The sequence below is a fragment of the Polypterus senegalus genome, chromosome 7 (genome assembly GCF_016835505.1).
Source record: "Polypterus senegalus isolate Bchr_013 chromosome 7, ASM1683550v1, whole genome shotgun sequence".
In the NCBI taxonomy this organism is placed as follows: domain Eukaryota; kingdom Metazoa; phylum Chordata; class Cladistia; order Polypteriformes; family Polypteridae; genus Polypterus; species Polypterus senegalus.
The window spans coordinates 190520608-190537622 of record NC_053160.1 but is presented as its reverse complement, the minus strand read 5'-3'; the positions used below and the strand labels follow the sequence as shown (position 1 = coordinate 190537622).

Genomic DNA, 17015 nt, shown 5'->3' with positions numbered 1-17015 from the left:
AGGATTTTGTGGTTTTACCCCAGTTTATTCTCCAGAGACACACCGAGAGAAGCTTGGGGTCAGAGCACAGAGCAACTATTTGACCATAGTCGTTACAAATTAGTTTTATACTCAATCCTTTTTTAAAATGGTCTACGCTTTCCATCTCTTCTCATAGTTTCATGGTAGATTTTTTTAAAAATGATGACTAAAGCTGACGTCGTATTCTAGTCATAGTGTATGTCAGAGTTGCCAAGTGCTGATCCCGTCATTGGACCATCTCGGCTTAAACAACTGAAACTTGCTGGACATGTCAAATCAGGTGACTGTGTGCTGACAGTCACGCTCACCCTTTTTTCTCCTAACCAATAGTTTGCTGCCTGTAGGAGCCGGTGTTGTAAGAAGGGTTCACAGGTACTGTTAGTTTGGTCACAATGTCTTTAGATTCCCCAGTTTAGCCAGGCCGCAGGTCCTCAACACCCAGGTTTCTTATTTCTTGTTGCTGCACTACATGTATTGGGGTCAATCCAAGCGACGTCAATGGAGACTCCAGACTGACCATCTGCAATTTGTTTCACACCTTATGGAAATAATGTTGTTGTGCCCCAAAACTAGTGTGCCAATTGTTAGGCTTGTATCTTCAGTAATTTCTCAGATATGTGGCCCTAATTTGGCTAAACAAAAATGACAGTGTTGTATAAGTCCTAACATTTGAAATGTTAATGCTAGATGGGTGAAGTTTTCAGGGATTGTTTTTTAATATTAGATGTCTTTAAATTTCAAAATACAGTGGAACCTCGGGCCACGACTGTAATTTGTTCCAAAACTCTGGTTGCAACCCAATTTGGTTCTGACCCAAAGTCATTTCCCCATAGGATTGTATGTAAATACTGTACAATTAATCCGTTCCAGGCCGTGTGAACTCTATGTAAATATATATTTTTTTAAAGATTTTTAAGCACAAAAATAGTTAATTATACCAAAGAATGCACAGTGTGATAGTAAACTAAATGTAAAAACACTGAATGAGAAAACCTTGAACAGAGGAAACGAATATTGCAAGAGTTCACGCTACAGCCTTACGAGCCGCTCTAAACACTTTTTTTTTTAATGAGTTTTAAGCACAGGGAAAAAAAATAAAATTTGAAAAATCCTTAATTTATACAAAAACTAACCTTGCATGAATCGAGTTCTGGCATGAAGGAAGTGAGGAGGAACTGAGTGGAGAGGAGATTACAGTTCTGAGGTAAAGTCGCTCTGCACGATGCACGTCTGACCGAGAACAATGTACTGTACAGGGAGACACTGAGCACGTGCGGAAATCACGAACCGGAAAGGAAGCTGGCTTGTTCGTCACCCGAGGGTGTGGTCGTGAACAGATGCAAAAGTTTGGTGAACTTTTTGGTCGTAACCCGATTTGTACGGTGATCCGAGATGGTCTTGACCCGAGGTTCCACTGTAGTCGCTTATGGCTTGCTGAAAACTGTATAAAATAAATCTCTTTTGTGCCGTAGTGCAACTTTGTCTCTCTAAATCTACAGTAAAATTAAGGCCACTCCCCCTTTTAAAGCCCCCATATCTCAGAAACTAATGCAGATACAAATCTTACGTTTTGCACACTGTATACAGTGAGAATATTTTTGGCAAATATAAAGCATATTGGAGATGGTCGACCTGAAGCATTTTCTAAAATCTGTTGCTTTGATGTGGAGTGACTCGTTGTACTTTCAGATGAGCATTCATTGTAAGCTCTCATGATCACAGAGTCTGCCTCAATGAGTAAAGACGCAAACCTGTTTGATTTTGATGGGGTGAGTCACGGACTTGTTGGACTTGAGTCTCTGGTATAAAAGTGGACAAAGACAAGATAAAGGTTTGGGGAGACACGGCGACCCCATGTATTGTTTAAACAAAATAATAAATGCTTATTAGTGAAAAAGAGCATGTCTGTGAACATCAGTCAGCCTGAGAACAGATTGCCCAAGATGGTGACATTTCCGGTTAAATAAAGGCCAGGTAGGAAGAGGAAGGTCCAGGCTGAGGGATTACGGTTATCAGTTTGGTCTGCATAGAGAGGAAGAGAAGAGGCAGCAGTATACAGCGCCACCCTGTGGATCAACAAGGAATTACCACCACCAGAGCCTTCACGCTGTCCTCCGTGCATTCATGTGTGACACTGGGTCTGTCAGACCACACAACTGACAGTCCACCAGAGTTCACCACTGGACTTTCTTTGACTTGCTAAGATTAAAAATACTGAAAATCGCTAGAAGAGACGTCTAATGTAACGTGGCCTTGAGGAGGCCTGTTGCTGAAAACATTTGTGGATTTCCGTAACTGAGTAGTATGCGGACTTGCCTTGCTAGAAAAGAGAATGAGGGGGACCAACATTGAAAGGTGGCAACCAATATCAAAACATTCATGGAAAAAAAAAAATGTCTTTTGCCACACAAGGCACTCGTCAGATAACTACTTGTATGCTCGATGTCTCAACCACCGGTATTCTTGTTGAAATATCATTACATAAACCATTTCTGGAAAATCCTGCCATGAATATCTGGGGAGGACATACAAACACAAATTGAGCTTTTTGAATTGAAGATCCGTCTTCAGTTTCTGTCCTTTTCATTGACCGCCTGTGGAATTGCACAGTTGCTGCTTGAGGGGACACCACAGATGTGCCGACATTCCACCTGATCACGTCTATACTTGATTTTCTTTTTTAAATCATTCCGATCACATTTTGCATTGTGAATATGACATGAATTTGATACTAGCCAATGAATGACTTATAACTGGGCAGGACTCCTGACCAATAAAATGTGATGGGTGGGGTTAATGTGTCCATCTGCATGGATTATGGAAAACTTCGACTTTGATTTTCCGTAAACATTTTGCATATTGCCTTTGCTTTTCTCTTTCAGATCCAAATACTTTAGGACTCACACAGCTGGAGAGCACTTTACAATAGAGGTACGTCATATTATTTAAATCAATATTTTCCACATATTGGAACTGAATGTTGGTCTCTTTTTTTATGGATTATCTTATTACTCCTGGAGTAGCCATCAGTGTCACTCAAGATCTTTTGCCATTTTTGCTGTTTGTAGTAAATTAATATTATTTGGAGAGCAGAAGAAGGCAAAATATTAAAGTATTTCATTTCTGCTCTTTTATATAATAACTGATTACAATCATTTTAAATAATTATTAACATATACGATATCTTAATCCATCCAGAGTCAGGCTGTATGTTAGGATTACCCTACTGCTTTGTGGGCCAAGCATCACAGTCAAATCAGGCATCAGACTCCCAAAGGCCTCATGCCGGTCGCCATCACCGTTCTTGATTGCCCTGCAATGTCACCCCAGTTGTTTACTCTGCTGGCTCCACCTTGGGCACACCATCTGCCTCACGTTCACCAACTCTGCTGGTGGCACATTACGTGACTTCTAGTCAGAGGGCTTGCCAAACTTGATGAACGCAGTTGCCTGAGGATGTCGGATTACATGACTCGGAGTTGCAAGACAAGACATTCCTGGCACAGTTTCACATTTTCAAAGTATGATGAGCTTGAGCTACCCCCCCTAAAATCCCCCTTTTTATGACCTGCGTGGTCTCACTTGTGTTGTATGAATGCTTCCCAGGTACGGTGTGTTCAGCCAAAATTTTCTTTCTTTCTTTCTTTCTTTCTTTCTTTTCATTTTTCCATTCTATCGTACTACTTACAACATGAGACATCAGACAGGCGAGCCTCCTTTCTGCTTGTGTTGTCCACCCCTGTTCCTTATTCCTCCTCATTGCTGCCTTTTATGTATTTAACTTCAGGCCGAGCGCTCATTGGTTCTCAGCTCTTGCGTACAGAGTCTGCCCCTATAACTTGATTTGCTGGGGTGGACTGAGCTGCTGGGTATGTGAAATATGCTGTGACTACATCTGACTTGCTAAAGTTATGTAAATGAGGGCTGTGACTGAATATTGCTAGAAAACATATGTAATGTGACATGGCCTTAAGGAGTCTCGCCATTGTCCACGCACCCAGACTAATTGATTTTAGCAGTGGAGGACCATCACTGAAGTGTCTGCAGGTAAGTGCTCTCTGTCTGGGCTCCTTTTCCATGCTCTCCAGCAGCTTGTTTCATGAATGGGTGCTAAACCCAGTGATTCTGCTTCATGGCATTTCTTTTCTTCAGCATTTACCTTCTTTACAACTTGTATTTTATTTTCTAAAGGTATTTCGTTATGTTTTCATAACATACTGAGCAAACAGTTTATATGAAATAACTAATCATGAGTATAATAACTGTGCTCTGTAGTACACGTGATCTCAACAACTGACATTAATAGCCATACAAATCTAACAGGCTGGTAGTGGAATTTTGTGCAAGCGCCAAAGTGTGTTGTCATGTCAGCTTTATTATAAAGAAACTTCATTCTCGGATGGCTCATTAAATGAGATATTACTGTGTGTGTTTGCAGATTATGTCTAAGTATTGTGTGCTACAGTAGTGAGAATTTTACTGTTCTGGATCTGTCATCAGAAAATAGAAGGTGGACCACAGCACCAAGTCGCCATGTCCAATCATGGTGCCCAAGCCAGTAGTAGCCTGGTGAAGGAAGCAACAAAGAAGCCAACCATCACTTTTTGAACAAAAGTCATTTGCTGAAAGTGGGCAGTATGTTCATGAGCCCACCATATCAAACAGTAGTCTCCATAACAGTAGCCTATTGGCCACTGTGACAAGAAAGAAGCCTTTACTCGGGAGTAGTCATAAAAAGATAAGTCTGGAGTTCCCCTCCGTGCATGAGAAGAACTTATCTAGGATGTGGGAAAAGTTTTTTAGGGTTAAATGAATTGGAGATTCGGCTTTTTGAACCTGGGTAGAACAGCTAGTAAAAATAAAATGAAAAATGTAGTGTCTAGGAATGCATAAAACTAAGATAATTGTAAAAATATGTCTACTGTATGAGATACAAAAGTTCAGGCCGCTGTCCAGAATAGAGTCCATGGCTGGTCAGCCAAGATTTAGAGTTCATAGGCTGATTGTGTCCTTTTCTACCCCGACTCCAGCCTTACCTGCCAGAGAAGAACTAGTTTGCTTTACTGGCATTCACTTATTGTTGTCCAATATGGTGGGCGAAATGTTTTTATATCTTAGACTTGACCCTTGATATATTAGTTAAATATGATTTGTGAGAAGATAAGAATGAAAGTTTTAATCTTTATAAAAAGCACAAACCTGAACCTTATTGTTTTCTTGAACAAATATATGTCAATAAACATGCAGGGTGTAACATTTAAATATCTTGTCAATTTATTTCTGCCCATTAGTAATATTAAATAAACTAATCTTGCAATAGCTTTAAAATAATCGTAACTTTTTTTTTTTCCAGTTTGAAAATCTTGTGGAGAGTGACGAGGTAAGAATCGCCAGTGGGTCTTGCAAAGTTCTCTCATCTGCTCCTTTACCACCGATTTAATGCACTGGTCATGTGACCTCTTAAAAGGACTCGGCCACTGGCTTGCAGTGTTTGCAGACGGTGATGTCTTGCTGTGTTGAGATTTAGTTTGGTTAGAACTGGTAGAAATACTCTTCTTAAAGGTAAAGCTGATTTACTGTGTTTGTTTCACAATTTATTTTTATGCATTTACAGGCAGAGAGTCCAGGAAGTAGTATAAGGTAAGGGTGTGTTTATTTATTTATTTATGTACCGGGGGGGCCAAGTACCCCTGGCGCCTTTGGTGCCAAAAAATATTATTTATTGAAATCAAAATCACAAAATTCTATAAATATGTAAAAGAAAAATTAATTATTATTTAATGGAGTGAAAAAATCATAAAATGAGAATAAAGTATGAGTATTCTCGTTAAACTGAGGTCCACTGTGCTCAATGAGTATTTAGAAGAGACTAAATAAACAATCCGTTTGTTTTAGCTGACATTCTTATAGATAAAAAAAAAATTTTTTTTACAAAATGACTCATTTAAGTCACATGAGAAATCACGTGAAAACTAAAGTGGTATGCAATGGGTCATCATAACTCGACCTTCTTGATATTTTAGTTAATAATTTAAAAATGGAATAAGAATCTGAAAATCTTAACAACATCACACTAAAGATTGATAAATTCTTAAAAGAATGATACCAAACATACACAGGGTGGTCCAGATCTAATTATGCAGATCCAGATCATCTTTATGACTTTGATTTATGTGGGGACGATTCCAGTTCGGCGCGAAGACGATTCTTCACATCGTCAGTTTGCATAGTTCTCGATGGTCCGGGATTTTTTGGGTGATTTTTCTATGTAACAAACTTAATAAGTTATAGTGTAATAAAAATTGCATAATTAGATCTGGACCACCCTGTATATGTAGGTTTTAAAATAAGCCCGATTTAAAGCATGACATGAAAACGACACATAAGACTGTTGCACTTAGGATTTTATATATAGAGAGTAGATGTATGTATGTTTGTTTTGGGGACCCTCCCTATGAACTTTTCGATAAAATACACGTGAATACAAATGTAAGGAATCAATAAGCACTAACCGATATGCTATGGTGGGCCCAACTACTTCCCATTGGCAGGGTCCAGACCACCCACCAGTTTTAACTAGCACTTCAGATCAAAAGTAAATTGGTCAGTATTTACCACATTCCACATCATTTGCTGTTTTGTTTTACATTTCGTTACTTTTGTCATTAGATGGCGCACACTAGACTCATTTGACTTATTGGTTAGAGTGGCTCCATCACACTTTGAGAGAACCTGTGCCAGAAGGAGTGGAGTGAAGAAGCAGAGAAGTTATCCAGCCCAGCAAGCAATTGTCTTAAATAACCTTAAGTCGAGATTTAAAGAAATCCTCCACCCAGAAATGGTATTTTATCCCATGTGGTTTATGGTGGTGGCAACTGAGAAATAGTTTTTAATGTCATGGTTTCTTGCAGATTAAGGGAAAAAAATGTTTGATGTAATGAAGGTTTGTTCCATCCATTGAAAAACCATGTGAAAAATATTCTCACGTAACTCATTTCACCTAATCCACATGTCCATTATCCATTTGTATACTTAAAACGTGCAAAATACATTTTTTATTAAAATAAAAGTCAGTGCACAAAGTAAACGGGAAGGACGCCTTTCTGTAATGCTCTTCGTTTGAAATGGAGACTCGCCTCTCCCCCTCATTCATTGGTCAAGAATCCTGTCAAATGCACAATATTATGTATGAATGTTAAATTTATAAGGGTTGGGCATACATTATGTGATTTCTGTCACGTCTTAGAACTTTGGGAGATCTGGTGTCCTCTTACAATTACTGACAATACAATATGCTGGTTTACCTGCCCAAGTGCCTAATTAATTAAATTTTAATTAAAGTTAAATTTCACACAATTGCAAAATTTGACTTTAAAAATGGATTCAAATGAGGAAGTAGTAATTTTGAATGAATCCAAAAAAATGGGAAAGGGCAAATATTCTCTTAAACCCAAACATCCAATACTACCCTTGTGGCGCTGGTCTGAATGGGAAAACTTTACAAATGTATCCGTGTCGGTGTAGACAAAGCCTAAGAATTACAAAATAATTGATTTTTGCTGCTCTGCAATGTTACAACTTCAGGGGATTCCTGACAACAAAGAGACCAGGATGGAGGTCTGTAATACATTGGTAGACCCCATTAATTCATGTCAATTCATGTGCATCTCTTACTACAGAGTCCCAAACTACCACTGGAAGCAACATCAGAACAAGAGCTGTGTAGAGGGAACTTCTTTAGATGAGTTTCCATGGCCAGGCAACTGCATACATGTCTAAGATCTCCAGGTGCAATGCCACATGTCAGCTGGAGTGGCATAAAGCACGCTGCTGTTGGAGTCTGGAGTGATGCATCACACTTCACTATCTGATGGTGTTCTGATGGAGTCATCTGGGTTTGGATTTACCTTCTGTAAAGTTTGGTGGATTAGGGATAATGGCAGGGGTTTGGGCTCAGCCCTCTTGGTTCCATTAAAGGATACTGTTAATACTACAGCAAGCAAAGACATTTTAGGCAGTTATGTGCATCCAGACCGGTGAAGGCCCTTTTGTATTCCAGCATGTCTGTGCCCCTGTGCACAAAGCCAGGTAAACAAAGACATGGAGGAACTTGAGAATCCTGAAATCCACCCTAATGAACGCCTATTATGAGCCAGGTCTTCTCGTCCGACATCAGAACCTGACCTTAGAAATGCTCTTTGGCTAAATCTGCTCAAATTCCCACAGGCACATTCCTTTTGACAATCTTGCAATGTTAGAACATCAGAGGAGGCTAACAAGATGAAGACTTGTGATGATGCTGTGAGATACGTAAGGGCCCATTAATTCATGTCAAAATTCAGCTTTTTGAAGGGGTTTGGGAACGATTTGAATTTAGCCTCGGAGATAAATTTATGTGGGTGGTCCACCAATTTTTCACACGGGTGGAGTCCTATTAACGTGAGATGTGACTTGCTGAGAAAGCAAAATGAAGCTTTCAGTTACACAGAGGATACATGCAGGTTTATCTCACTGTTTTTCAATTTGTGCCAACTGTTGAAAGATCTTCACATTCTGCCATTTGATTTGGTGCAGCGTGCAAAACTATAGCTCAGTGAGGAACAACATTTATCCATCCATCCATTATCCAACCCGCTATATCCTAACTACAGGGACACGGGGGGGGGGTCTGCTGGAGCCAATCCCAGCCAACACCGGGCGCAAGGCTGGAAACAAACCCTGGGCAGGACGCCAGCCCACCGCAGGGCACACACTAGGGACAATTTAGAACTGCCAGTGCACCTAACCTGCATGTCTATGGACTGTGGAGGAAACTCACGCAGACACAGAGAGAACATGCAAACTCCACGCAGGGAGGGTCCTGGGAAGGGAACCCAGGTCTCCTAACTGCGAGGCAGCAGCGCTACCCACTGTGCCACCATGCTGCCCCTGGAACAACATTTATTCTATATGAAATTCAGTACCTGATAAAATGAAATAACGTAAATATTGTAGGTAAACACTTTTCGGTTGCACTGTATATTGTTATACAGGTAAGTTTTAATAAATGAAATCCAGACAGATATGTTGGCATTGGTGTTCAGACTGTGGCTGAACCATATGGAGCTCCACCATATGGAGACTGTAGAAGGGCTTTTGTGCTGTCTGGAAACTCCAGAATGAAAGTCAGTCAGTCTGTCTGTCTGCAATGCAGCAGAAAGGAAGGAGATGGGAAGTTAAAGATGTCTGTCTGATTCAGTACATTCTGCATATTTAAAAGTAAAGGCCTTGTGTGCCACTGAATAATCAAGTGAACAATGCCTGCTTGGTTTTATACGAGTAAGATGGCCTCATTTCCCTTAGAATATCTGTAATCATTTGCCAGCAGTTTTGAAAAGCACACTAGAGACTGTATTTAGGTTTCTGGTTGTATGGCCAAGAAATGAAAGTGTGTTTGTTTCCCTTTCTTTTAGACCTCTTAGTGAAGAAGAAATTGGAAACCTGAAAGAAAAAAGGTATGATGCAATTGCCGACAGGCAGAAGACTGTGGATGCTAAACTTCACGCTGAGGTAAGTCCTTTATATGTGTAGCTGATGCACACTTGTATTCAGTTTTAGGAAAGCAGCGTGTTGTAGACTAAGTAGTTGAGTAGAATTGTTCCTGTGTTGAGTAGAATACATTTGGTACAAAGTAAACTTCCACTTTCCAATGAACAAACGTTAATAAAGGTTGAGGAATAACGAATGCAAATAAAAAGACAAAAGCAAAGAAATAAAGACCCAAAAACATTGTTGTAAGTTGGAATTCAACCTGTTAAAGAAAGAGATTCGGAGTGTTCACTGATACAGCGCGCTGCCACACCCACCACACCTCCTTAGGATCCCAAATTATCTCCTGAGCGTATCCGTGCAATGGGTGACACCTCAGCACCACACTAGTTTGAAAGGAGTGGAGCAGTGCGAGGTTTTTTACAGTGGCTAGAGCGCCAATCCTGCCACCAGCCTCCGAGTTTTCCCTGCAGGTTGGAGGTCCTGCTTGCAGTGGTGGATGCAGGTTAATGTCATACCCAGGACAGAGCAATTGTTTAGGGTTGTGCTGAAGGGCCCAACGGAGTGGAATCACTTCTGCCATTTACAGGATTCGAGCTGGCAACCTTAGTATTGCCAGTGCAGATCCCCAGCCTCTGAGCCACCACTCCGCCCTAAACTGTTAAAAGTGCTAGTATTATTACAGCTGTTAATTGAGATTATTTATTAGTTTAAATAGTGTAGGGCAGTGATAAAGGACCACCATAAACTGGTCTTGAGTTGTTCTCTGTTGAGTACATTTATTTTTTTTTTTCTCTATTTTGAAGTAGAACAGTATCTCTTGTTTCTTTTGCATTGTAGTAGGCAGGATGACATTCTTCCACTGGCGCACAATGAGAGGCAAACTACTATTTTATTAGAAGTACCCATGATGCATTTCTGTTGGAGCAGTGATATTCCAAAGAGGCTGATGAGACTGTCCTTAATATGTGTTAGAAAACTGTCCTGCACTATGGTGTACACAGGTGACAAAACCAGATGACGTGGCTGGGGAAAGCAGGAGCTCAAAGACTTTTGTCAAAGCAAGTTCCAGCAGCTGAAATGCTCTTCATGTCCCAGTGTTGGAATATATTAGTTTAAAAAGAATAATAATTTTATTTTTATAGTACACAATAGGCAGTGTAATCTTTTTAGGTGCTTAATGTTAATATAGAACATATAAATCACACTCAAGTAAGAATCGTGTTTTGTCGTGGAAGGGTCTGACTGGGGCTATTTGTGTAGATTCATGTATCCTAAACCTTTGACTCTTGCTTTATTAAGTCACATGGGTCTGTTTTAGGACTTGCAGTCGTCATGAGGATAAATCAGCGTTGACTGCTTCTATGGTTAAAGTACTTCCTCCCTCCTCTTATCGCTACACCCACGGGATTTAGTAGAAAGTTCAAGGCAAGCAGAGCAGGGGTTGCAAACTAGTTTTAATCATTTTGCAAAATAGAATAACATTTAAGGTTCTTAGTGTGCCTAAAGCTTTTAAAATGAGTGTGGCAACTCTTTACAGCCCGGATGGATAGCAGGAGGTGTCGGCTAGGTGCTTAGGCTCCCGTTGGGCCTGGATGGACAGGTAGCTCTATCTGATTGATCTTTGGTCAGGTGTGGCCTCTGGATGGAATCAATGGAAGGAGAGACATCCAGGGCTACTGGGGAGTCCTGTATTCATGCCGATCTTGTGCTTCCTTGTTTGGACCAATAGATCATCGTAGTTTAGAGGCCAACTCCCCTCTAATGTACAGACCCCTCATACCTCTTAAACCAATATGTTCTTTAAATTTTCTATACGTGTTACATTAGGCTGGGCCAAAATGTGCTTTTCAACTCTGCAGACCCTGACAAGTTAATGTGTCTGTTCAGATGACCCCAAGTTGGCTGTTTTAACTACTTCTGACCTGATATAAGCTCTGCAGGGCAAGCATGCAAGTTCTTTTAGCAACAATTCTTATTTCTGTGGAACAGTTTCATACAAAGAATGGAGCTCAAAGTGCTACACAAGATGTCAAAAAGAGAAAAGAATAAACACATATGATTAGGTAAGAATGATAATGAAAGAGTAGCAAAAAAAGAAAATCCATGCAATCTTATAAAACATAAACATGTAATCAGTGAAAGAGTAACATCCTTATATACAATATTAAGTCTTTAACAATGAGTTCGGTGTTAAGAACAGAGAAAAAATATAAATAATAACACCAGTTAAGCTGGAGAAAAAAAATAAAATCTATAGGGGTTGTAAGGCCAAAAAACCATTCAGCCCCATTTGTATAAGCAAGAAGTTACAGCAAAACATTCTCTTGTACATGCAGTACCACTACAAGAATGGCAATAAAATAAACTGTTACAATATGAAAGCAGATACACTAAACAATGACTCAAAAGTCCATCCTCAATACAATTATTTATTAAAATATCTCTCTATTATATAAAAAAAAAAAATCTTGGTAGGAGACGATACGTGATCTTCTCCGAAGACAATTTGACATCCTGTGAGAGACACTTTAATGTCCCGCGAGATAAGTCAGTGAGACAAAAGGACAGCCGCTATTCAGGGTTTTAAATGATTGACGGACAGCGCGACAAGCAGAACACGCAGCAAGACAGCAGCCAATCAGACTGCATCTCCTTAGCAGATGATGTGTTCAGAGCCCCCCCTCCCAAGATAACGCGAGCGTCACAGACGCAAAGTGGCTGGAGCGTAGCGGGCCCGTTGGGCTTGGGGAAATGTGAGGGGGTTGGTGAGGGAAGCAAGCAGGGGGCAAAGCCCCCTCGTGATAATAAATACCGTTTTTACTCGTGTATCACGCGCCCTCGTGTAAGACGCGCACCCTAATTTTTGCAAAGAAAATCGCGAAAACCTGTTTTGCCCCGTGTACAACACTTGTAGTGATTGTATAGGAAGCAGGTGAGGTTGGTGTAAGACACCAACGTGAATAACTGTAATGGAGAATAATTATGTCTTGTTTAATTCTTTCCACACATGATACAGTATATTGTATTGGAGTACTAACTGTAAGCAGTACCCCTACTGCAGAACGTCCAGTGTTTGTAGCACCATGCTGTGAAAGGTGGGTATGACAAATAGCCCTGTGAAACGAGAGACAATCGGTAAAGGACTATAACGGCAAGTGGAAAATTATTGTGCTCACCAGACAATTCCAGTTTAAACATCATCTTCCGATTCACTGCTGGATTCGGATTCACCACTGCTACTGACGTCGTCGCTTTCCCATAAGGCGTTGTCTTCGCTTCCATCGATGCTGTTGGATATGCTGCACTTTTTGAAGCTTTTCACAACCAAATCCTCTGGAATAAGCTTCCAAGCAGCGATGATCCAGGCACACATCTGCGACCAATGTTGGGGCTTTCATTTTGCCAGTTGGCGTTGTCGTGTATCACTGTTGCAGCCCATTTGGTATACATTCTTGATACATGAGCCTTAAATAGCTGATTGATGCAGACATCTAGAGGTTGGAGGAGTGAAGTCATGCCTCCAGGAATTATCACTTGATCTGTTTTCCCATCTTTCAGTCTTTCTTTAACACCTTCAGTTAAATGGCCACGAAAGCTGTCCATGACCAACATGTTTGGCATTTTCAGGAGACTGCCTGGCCGACATTGCCACACACATTTCAACCAATCGATTACGAGATCATTGTCCATCCAACCCTTTTGTTGAGCTCTGACGATGATCCCAGGAGGAAACTTCTCATTTTTCGGCAAAGTCTTCCTTTTAAATATTACGTACGGCGGTAGTTTCTTTCCATCCGCAAAAATCGTCAACATCCCAGTACACCGCTGCTTCTCTCTGCCTCCCGTGCGTACTGGGACACTCTTGTCCCCGACTGCATTAACAGTAGTGTTTGAGGGGTTCTCAAAATAAACTGGCGTTTGATCACCATTACCAATTTGCTCCATTAAATACGTTTTCTGCTGCCTCAACTGAATAACATGTTTTTGGAATGCTAGTAACTTTTCTTAATATGCGTTAGGTAGACACTGCAAAATGGTCGTGCGGCGTCTTATTGATAAGCCTTTCCTTTTCATGAAGCGCGTAACCTATCCGTGGCTTGCTATGAACTGAGTGATGGGTATTCCACGTTCTTTTGCTATATCACGAGCTTTCATCTGAATCGTTTCCTTGAACACTGCATATCCAAGCTGACACCTGTCTTGAATGTAATCAGCAAGTGCAACTTCAACTTGTGGGAACTGGGCACGTTTTCCGCGAAATGCCCTTCTTTTTTTGTTACATGACGAAAGTTTTTCTTTCTTCCAATGCCAATCTTGAACACATGACTCTGAAACACCGTACTTGCAGCCTGCTGCCCGATTTCCCATCTTCTCTGCTTCCAAAATCACTTTTTGTTTCTCTCCCGCCATGATGGTGCGTAAACGCTTGCTACTGTCCATGCTGAATGACGACGCCAAATCGATTCAGTACCCGCATCTTAGCTTTTCACACATCCTCGTGTATGACGCGCACCTGCTTTTCTAATGCTAATTTTCGGGGAAAAAATGTGCGCGTGGTACACGCGTAAATACGGTAAATAACTATTATAAATCGTTAAAAGTATTTTGAAACGGAGAGGTCTTTGATCTCTGTTTAAAATAGTAAAGCCTATACAAACCGTGACAATCCAGTAGAGAAAAATGCTCCATCACCCATTGTGGACAGCTTTGTCCGCGTTACAGCCAAAGAATCACAGGACACCGACTGAAGAAAGATGGCAGAAGGGAATGGGGTAAGTCAGTCCTGATGATGTGTGGATGCAGTAGCAGTTAAGCCCCTTGTGTAAGAAGATCCGCACTTTAATAGCAACCAGTGTAATGAAAACAAAAATCACAAGGGTTATATGGGAATGCTTTTGTGTATTAGTGACTATCCATGCAGCGCTATCTTGGAGGTACTGTAACTTCTTAACCGTCTTTTGGGAAACGCTGTCATGGATTTTAATTGAGATAATCAGTTTGTGAGGGTCTCTGGCTAAACTTTCTTTTATAACATCAGATCTGCAGGAGAACAGCAAGCAGTAAGGGGCATTCAGCTTGGCGTGTCTATCTAGACAAAGAAATTTCTAAGCTTCTAAAAATGTAGATAAGAAACATATAACATGACAACCGAAAATCAGTTAATCACCTTGTACACTGGAAAATTAGTGCCCATCCCAAAGTCTGATTTATAACCAGAGCCATCTGTGAGATGTGTTTAATTGGAATCCTTTGTTATACAAAAGCTTGAATATTCTATGAATGCACAAATGTATAATACAAATATATATGTATATGTAAAAAGTTTCCTTTACAGAGACCAACCAGCAGATAGCTGCAGTAATCCAAGCAGGACGATATAAAAGCATGGACCAGAGTGTGGGAAATGAATGTACTGAATGAATAAAAAGCACTTCACTGATTACTATTCAGCATTTTTGAGGTTTTTCTCTTTACTTTTCCATAATTAAGACTTGATGAATGTAATTAGTGCATTTGAACTCCTTTTCATTTCTTAAATCTACAAATTCAAAAACATTTGGATAATCTTCACTAGGCAAATACTGTACTTGGAAAGTGTAATTTAACATAGAACGGTATAAAGTATTCGAAGTGGGCAACAGGTCATCAAGATGGGAGACACTGTGCTACGGAGGATTTGGGGATTTACATTGACGCTGGCGCTGTATGCAGGTGTTGTCCTTGCCTTGTGTCCAGTGATTGCTGAGATATCATAGCTGCCCTGTGGCCCTAACCAGGATAAGCGGGTTATGAGAGCGTTTTCATTGTCTAAGCTATGTGCAGAATTGAGGAGAAAGAATATATATTAACATTTTACTTTCCAAGTGTTTAAACTAATTGTTGTTTTGGTTGGACTATGTAATGCACTAGTGACGTGCCATGTCTGGGGTGCTGTGTGAAGTTCTGGTCACCACGCTACAAGAAAGACAAAGCAGCAGTTGAGGATTTGCAGAGGAGGGCAACCAGATACATCCCAGGATTTAAGAACGTATCCTTCTCTGACAGGCTCTAAGAAGTCAACCTCTTTAGTCTTAATCAGTGGAGGCTGCATGTGGACCTCATCCTGGTCTTCAGAATTCCTTCCCAAAGGCATCAGTAAAGCTGATCCAGCTGACTTCTTTCAACTAAATGGTGTATCAGTGAATTACCCAGTGGAAATTAAGGAGAAGCGCATTTAAGATTAAAGTCGGGATACACTTGTTTATACACAGAGTTATGGAAATCAGGAATTGAACTAACAAGTCATGCAGTTGAGGCAGAAACTGCGACAACCTTTAAGAAGGACGTGGATGGAATTTCTCAGCTTGGCAATTCGCTAAGCAAATGAGTGACAAATTGGAATTGTCCTTTTCTTACTTAGTACTGGGGTGTTGTACCGTGTTAGCCATTATGAATGTAGTGAGAAGTCAAGCAGAATGACCCCTTTTATTGGCTAACTAAAAAGATTACAATATGCAGGCGTTCGAGGCGACTCGGGGCCCCTTCTTCAGGCGAGGTGTAATCACCCTTTTCTTACTTAAAAACTGAGCATTGTTGGAATGTCTGTGAGTATATTTTTTCTTGACAGTTTAATTAGTAAAAAGCATTGAACACTTGAAGCAGCAAACAGAAGATGCCTGCTTTTTTTTTTGCTTCTCTCTATTATAAAAAAAATCTTGGAAGGAGACGAGATGTGATTTTCTCAGAGGAACACTTCTACATCCCACAAGAAAAAGATTTAACAAGGCCCGGGCCTGAAATAAAGGACAGAGAGTAGATGAGAAAGCATCCATCCATCCTCTTCCGCTTATCCAAGGTCAGGTCGCGGGGACAGCAGCTTGAGCAGAGAGGCCCAGACTTCCTTCTCCCCGGCCACTTCTTCTGGCACTTTTGGGGGAATCCCGAGGCATTCCCAGGCCTTTCGGGAGACATAGTCCCTCCAGTGTGTCCTGGGTCTTCCCCGGAGCCTCCTCCTGGTTGGACGTGCCCGGAACACCTGACCAGGGAGGCGTCCAGGAGGCATCCTGATCAGATGCCCGAGCCACCTCATCTGACTTGTCTCGATGCGGAGGAGCAGCGGCTGTACTCTGAGCTCCTCACCCGATCGACACCCTGCGGAGGAAACTCATTTCAGCTGCTTGTATTCGCAAGCTCGTTCTTTCGGTCACTACCCATAGCTCATGACCATAGGTGAGGGCAGGAACGTAGATAGACTGGTAAATTGAGAGCCTTGCCTTACGGCTCAGCTCCTTTTTCACCACGACAGACCGATGCAGAGCCCTCATCACTGCGGACGCCGCACCCATCCGCCTGTCGATCTCACACTCCATTCTTCTCCACGTTTCTTTGTGTGTCTGAAATTCTTTGTGACATTGTTGTGAGGAGGTGAGACTTTTATTTGTTTTTATCAGTACACAAAGCAGATGCTACTTACAAAGAGCCCA

At 41.0% G+C, this 17015-nt stretch overlaps 1 protein-coding gene across 2 annotated transcripts in view; it reads left to right on the top strand.

The window, feature by feature from the left end:
- Positions 1 to 17015, top strand: part of ap1ar (adaptor related protein complex 1 associated regulatory protein) — a 40717-nt gene that overhangs the window by 2053 nt on the left and 21649 nt on the right. For both annotated transcript variants that reach the window (XM_039759791.1, XM_039759790.1), the window contains exons 2-5: positions 2904 to 2952; positions 5375 to 5401; positions 5636 to 5661; positions 9474 to 9570. In XM_039759791.1, coding sequence (XP_039615725.1) covers positions 2904 to 2952; positions 5375 to 5401; positions 5636 to 5661; positions 9474 to 9570 — 199 coding nt within the window. The remainder of the gene's footprint in view (positions 1 to 2903; positions 2953 to 5374; positions 5402 to 5635; positions 5662 to 9473; positions 9571 to 17015) is intronic.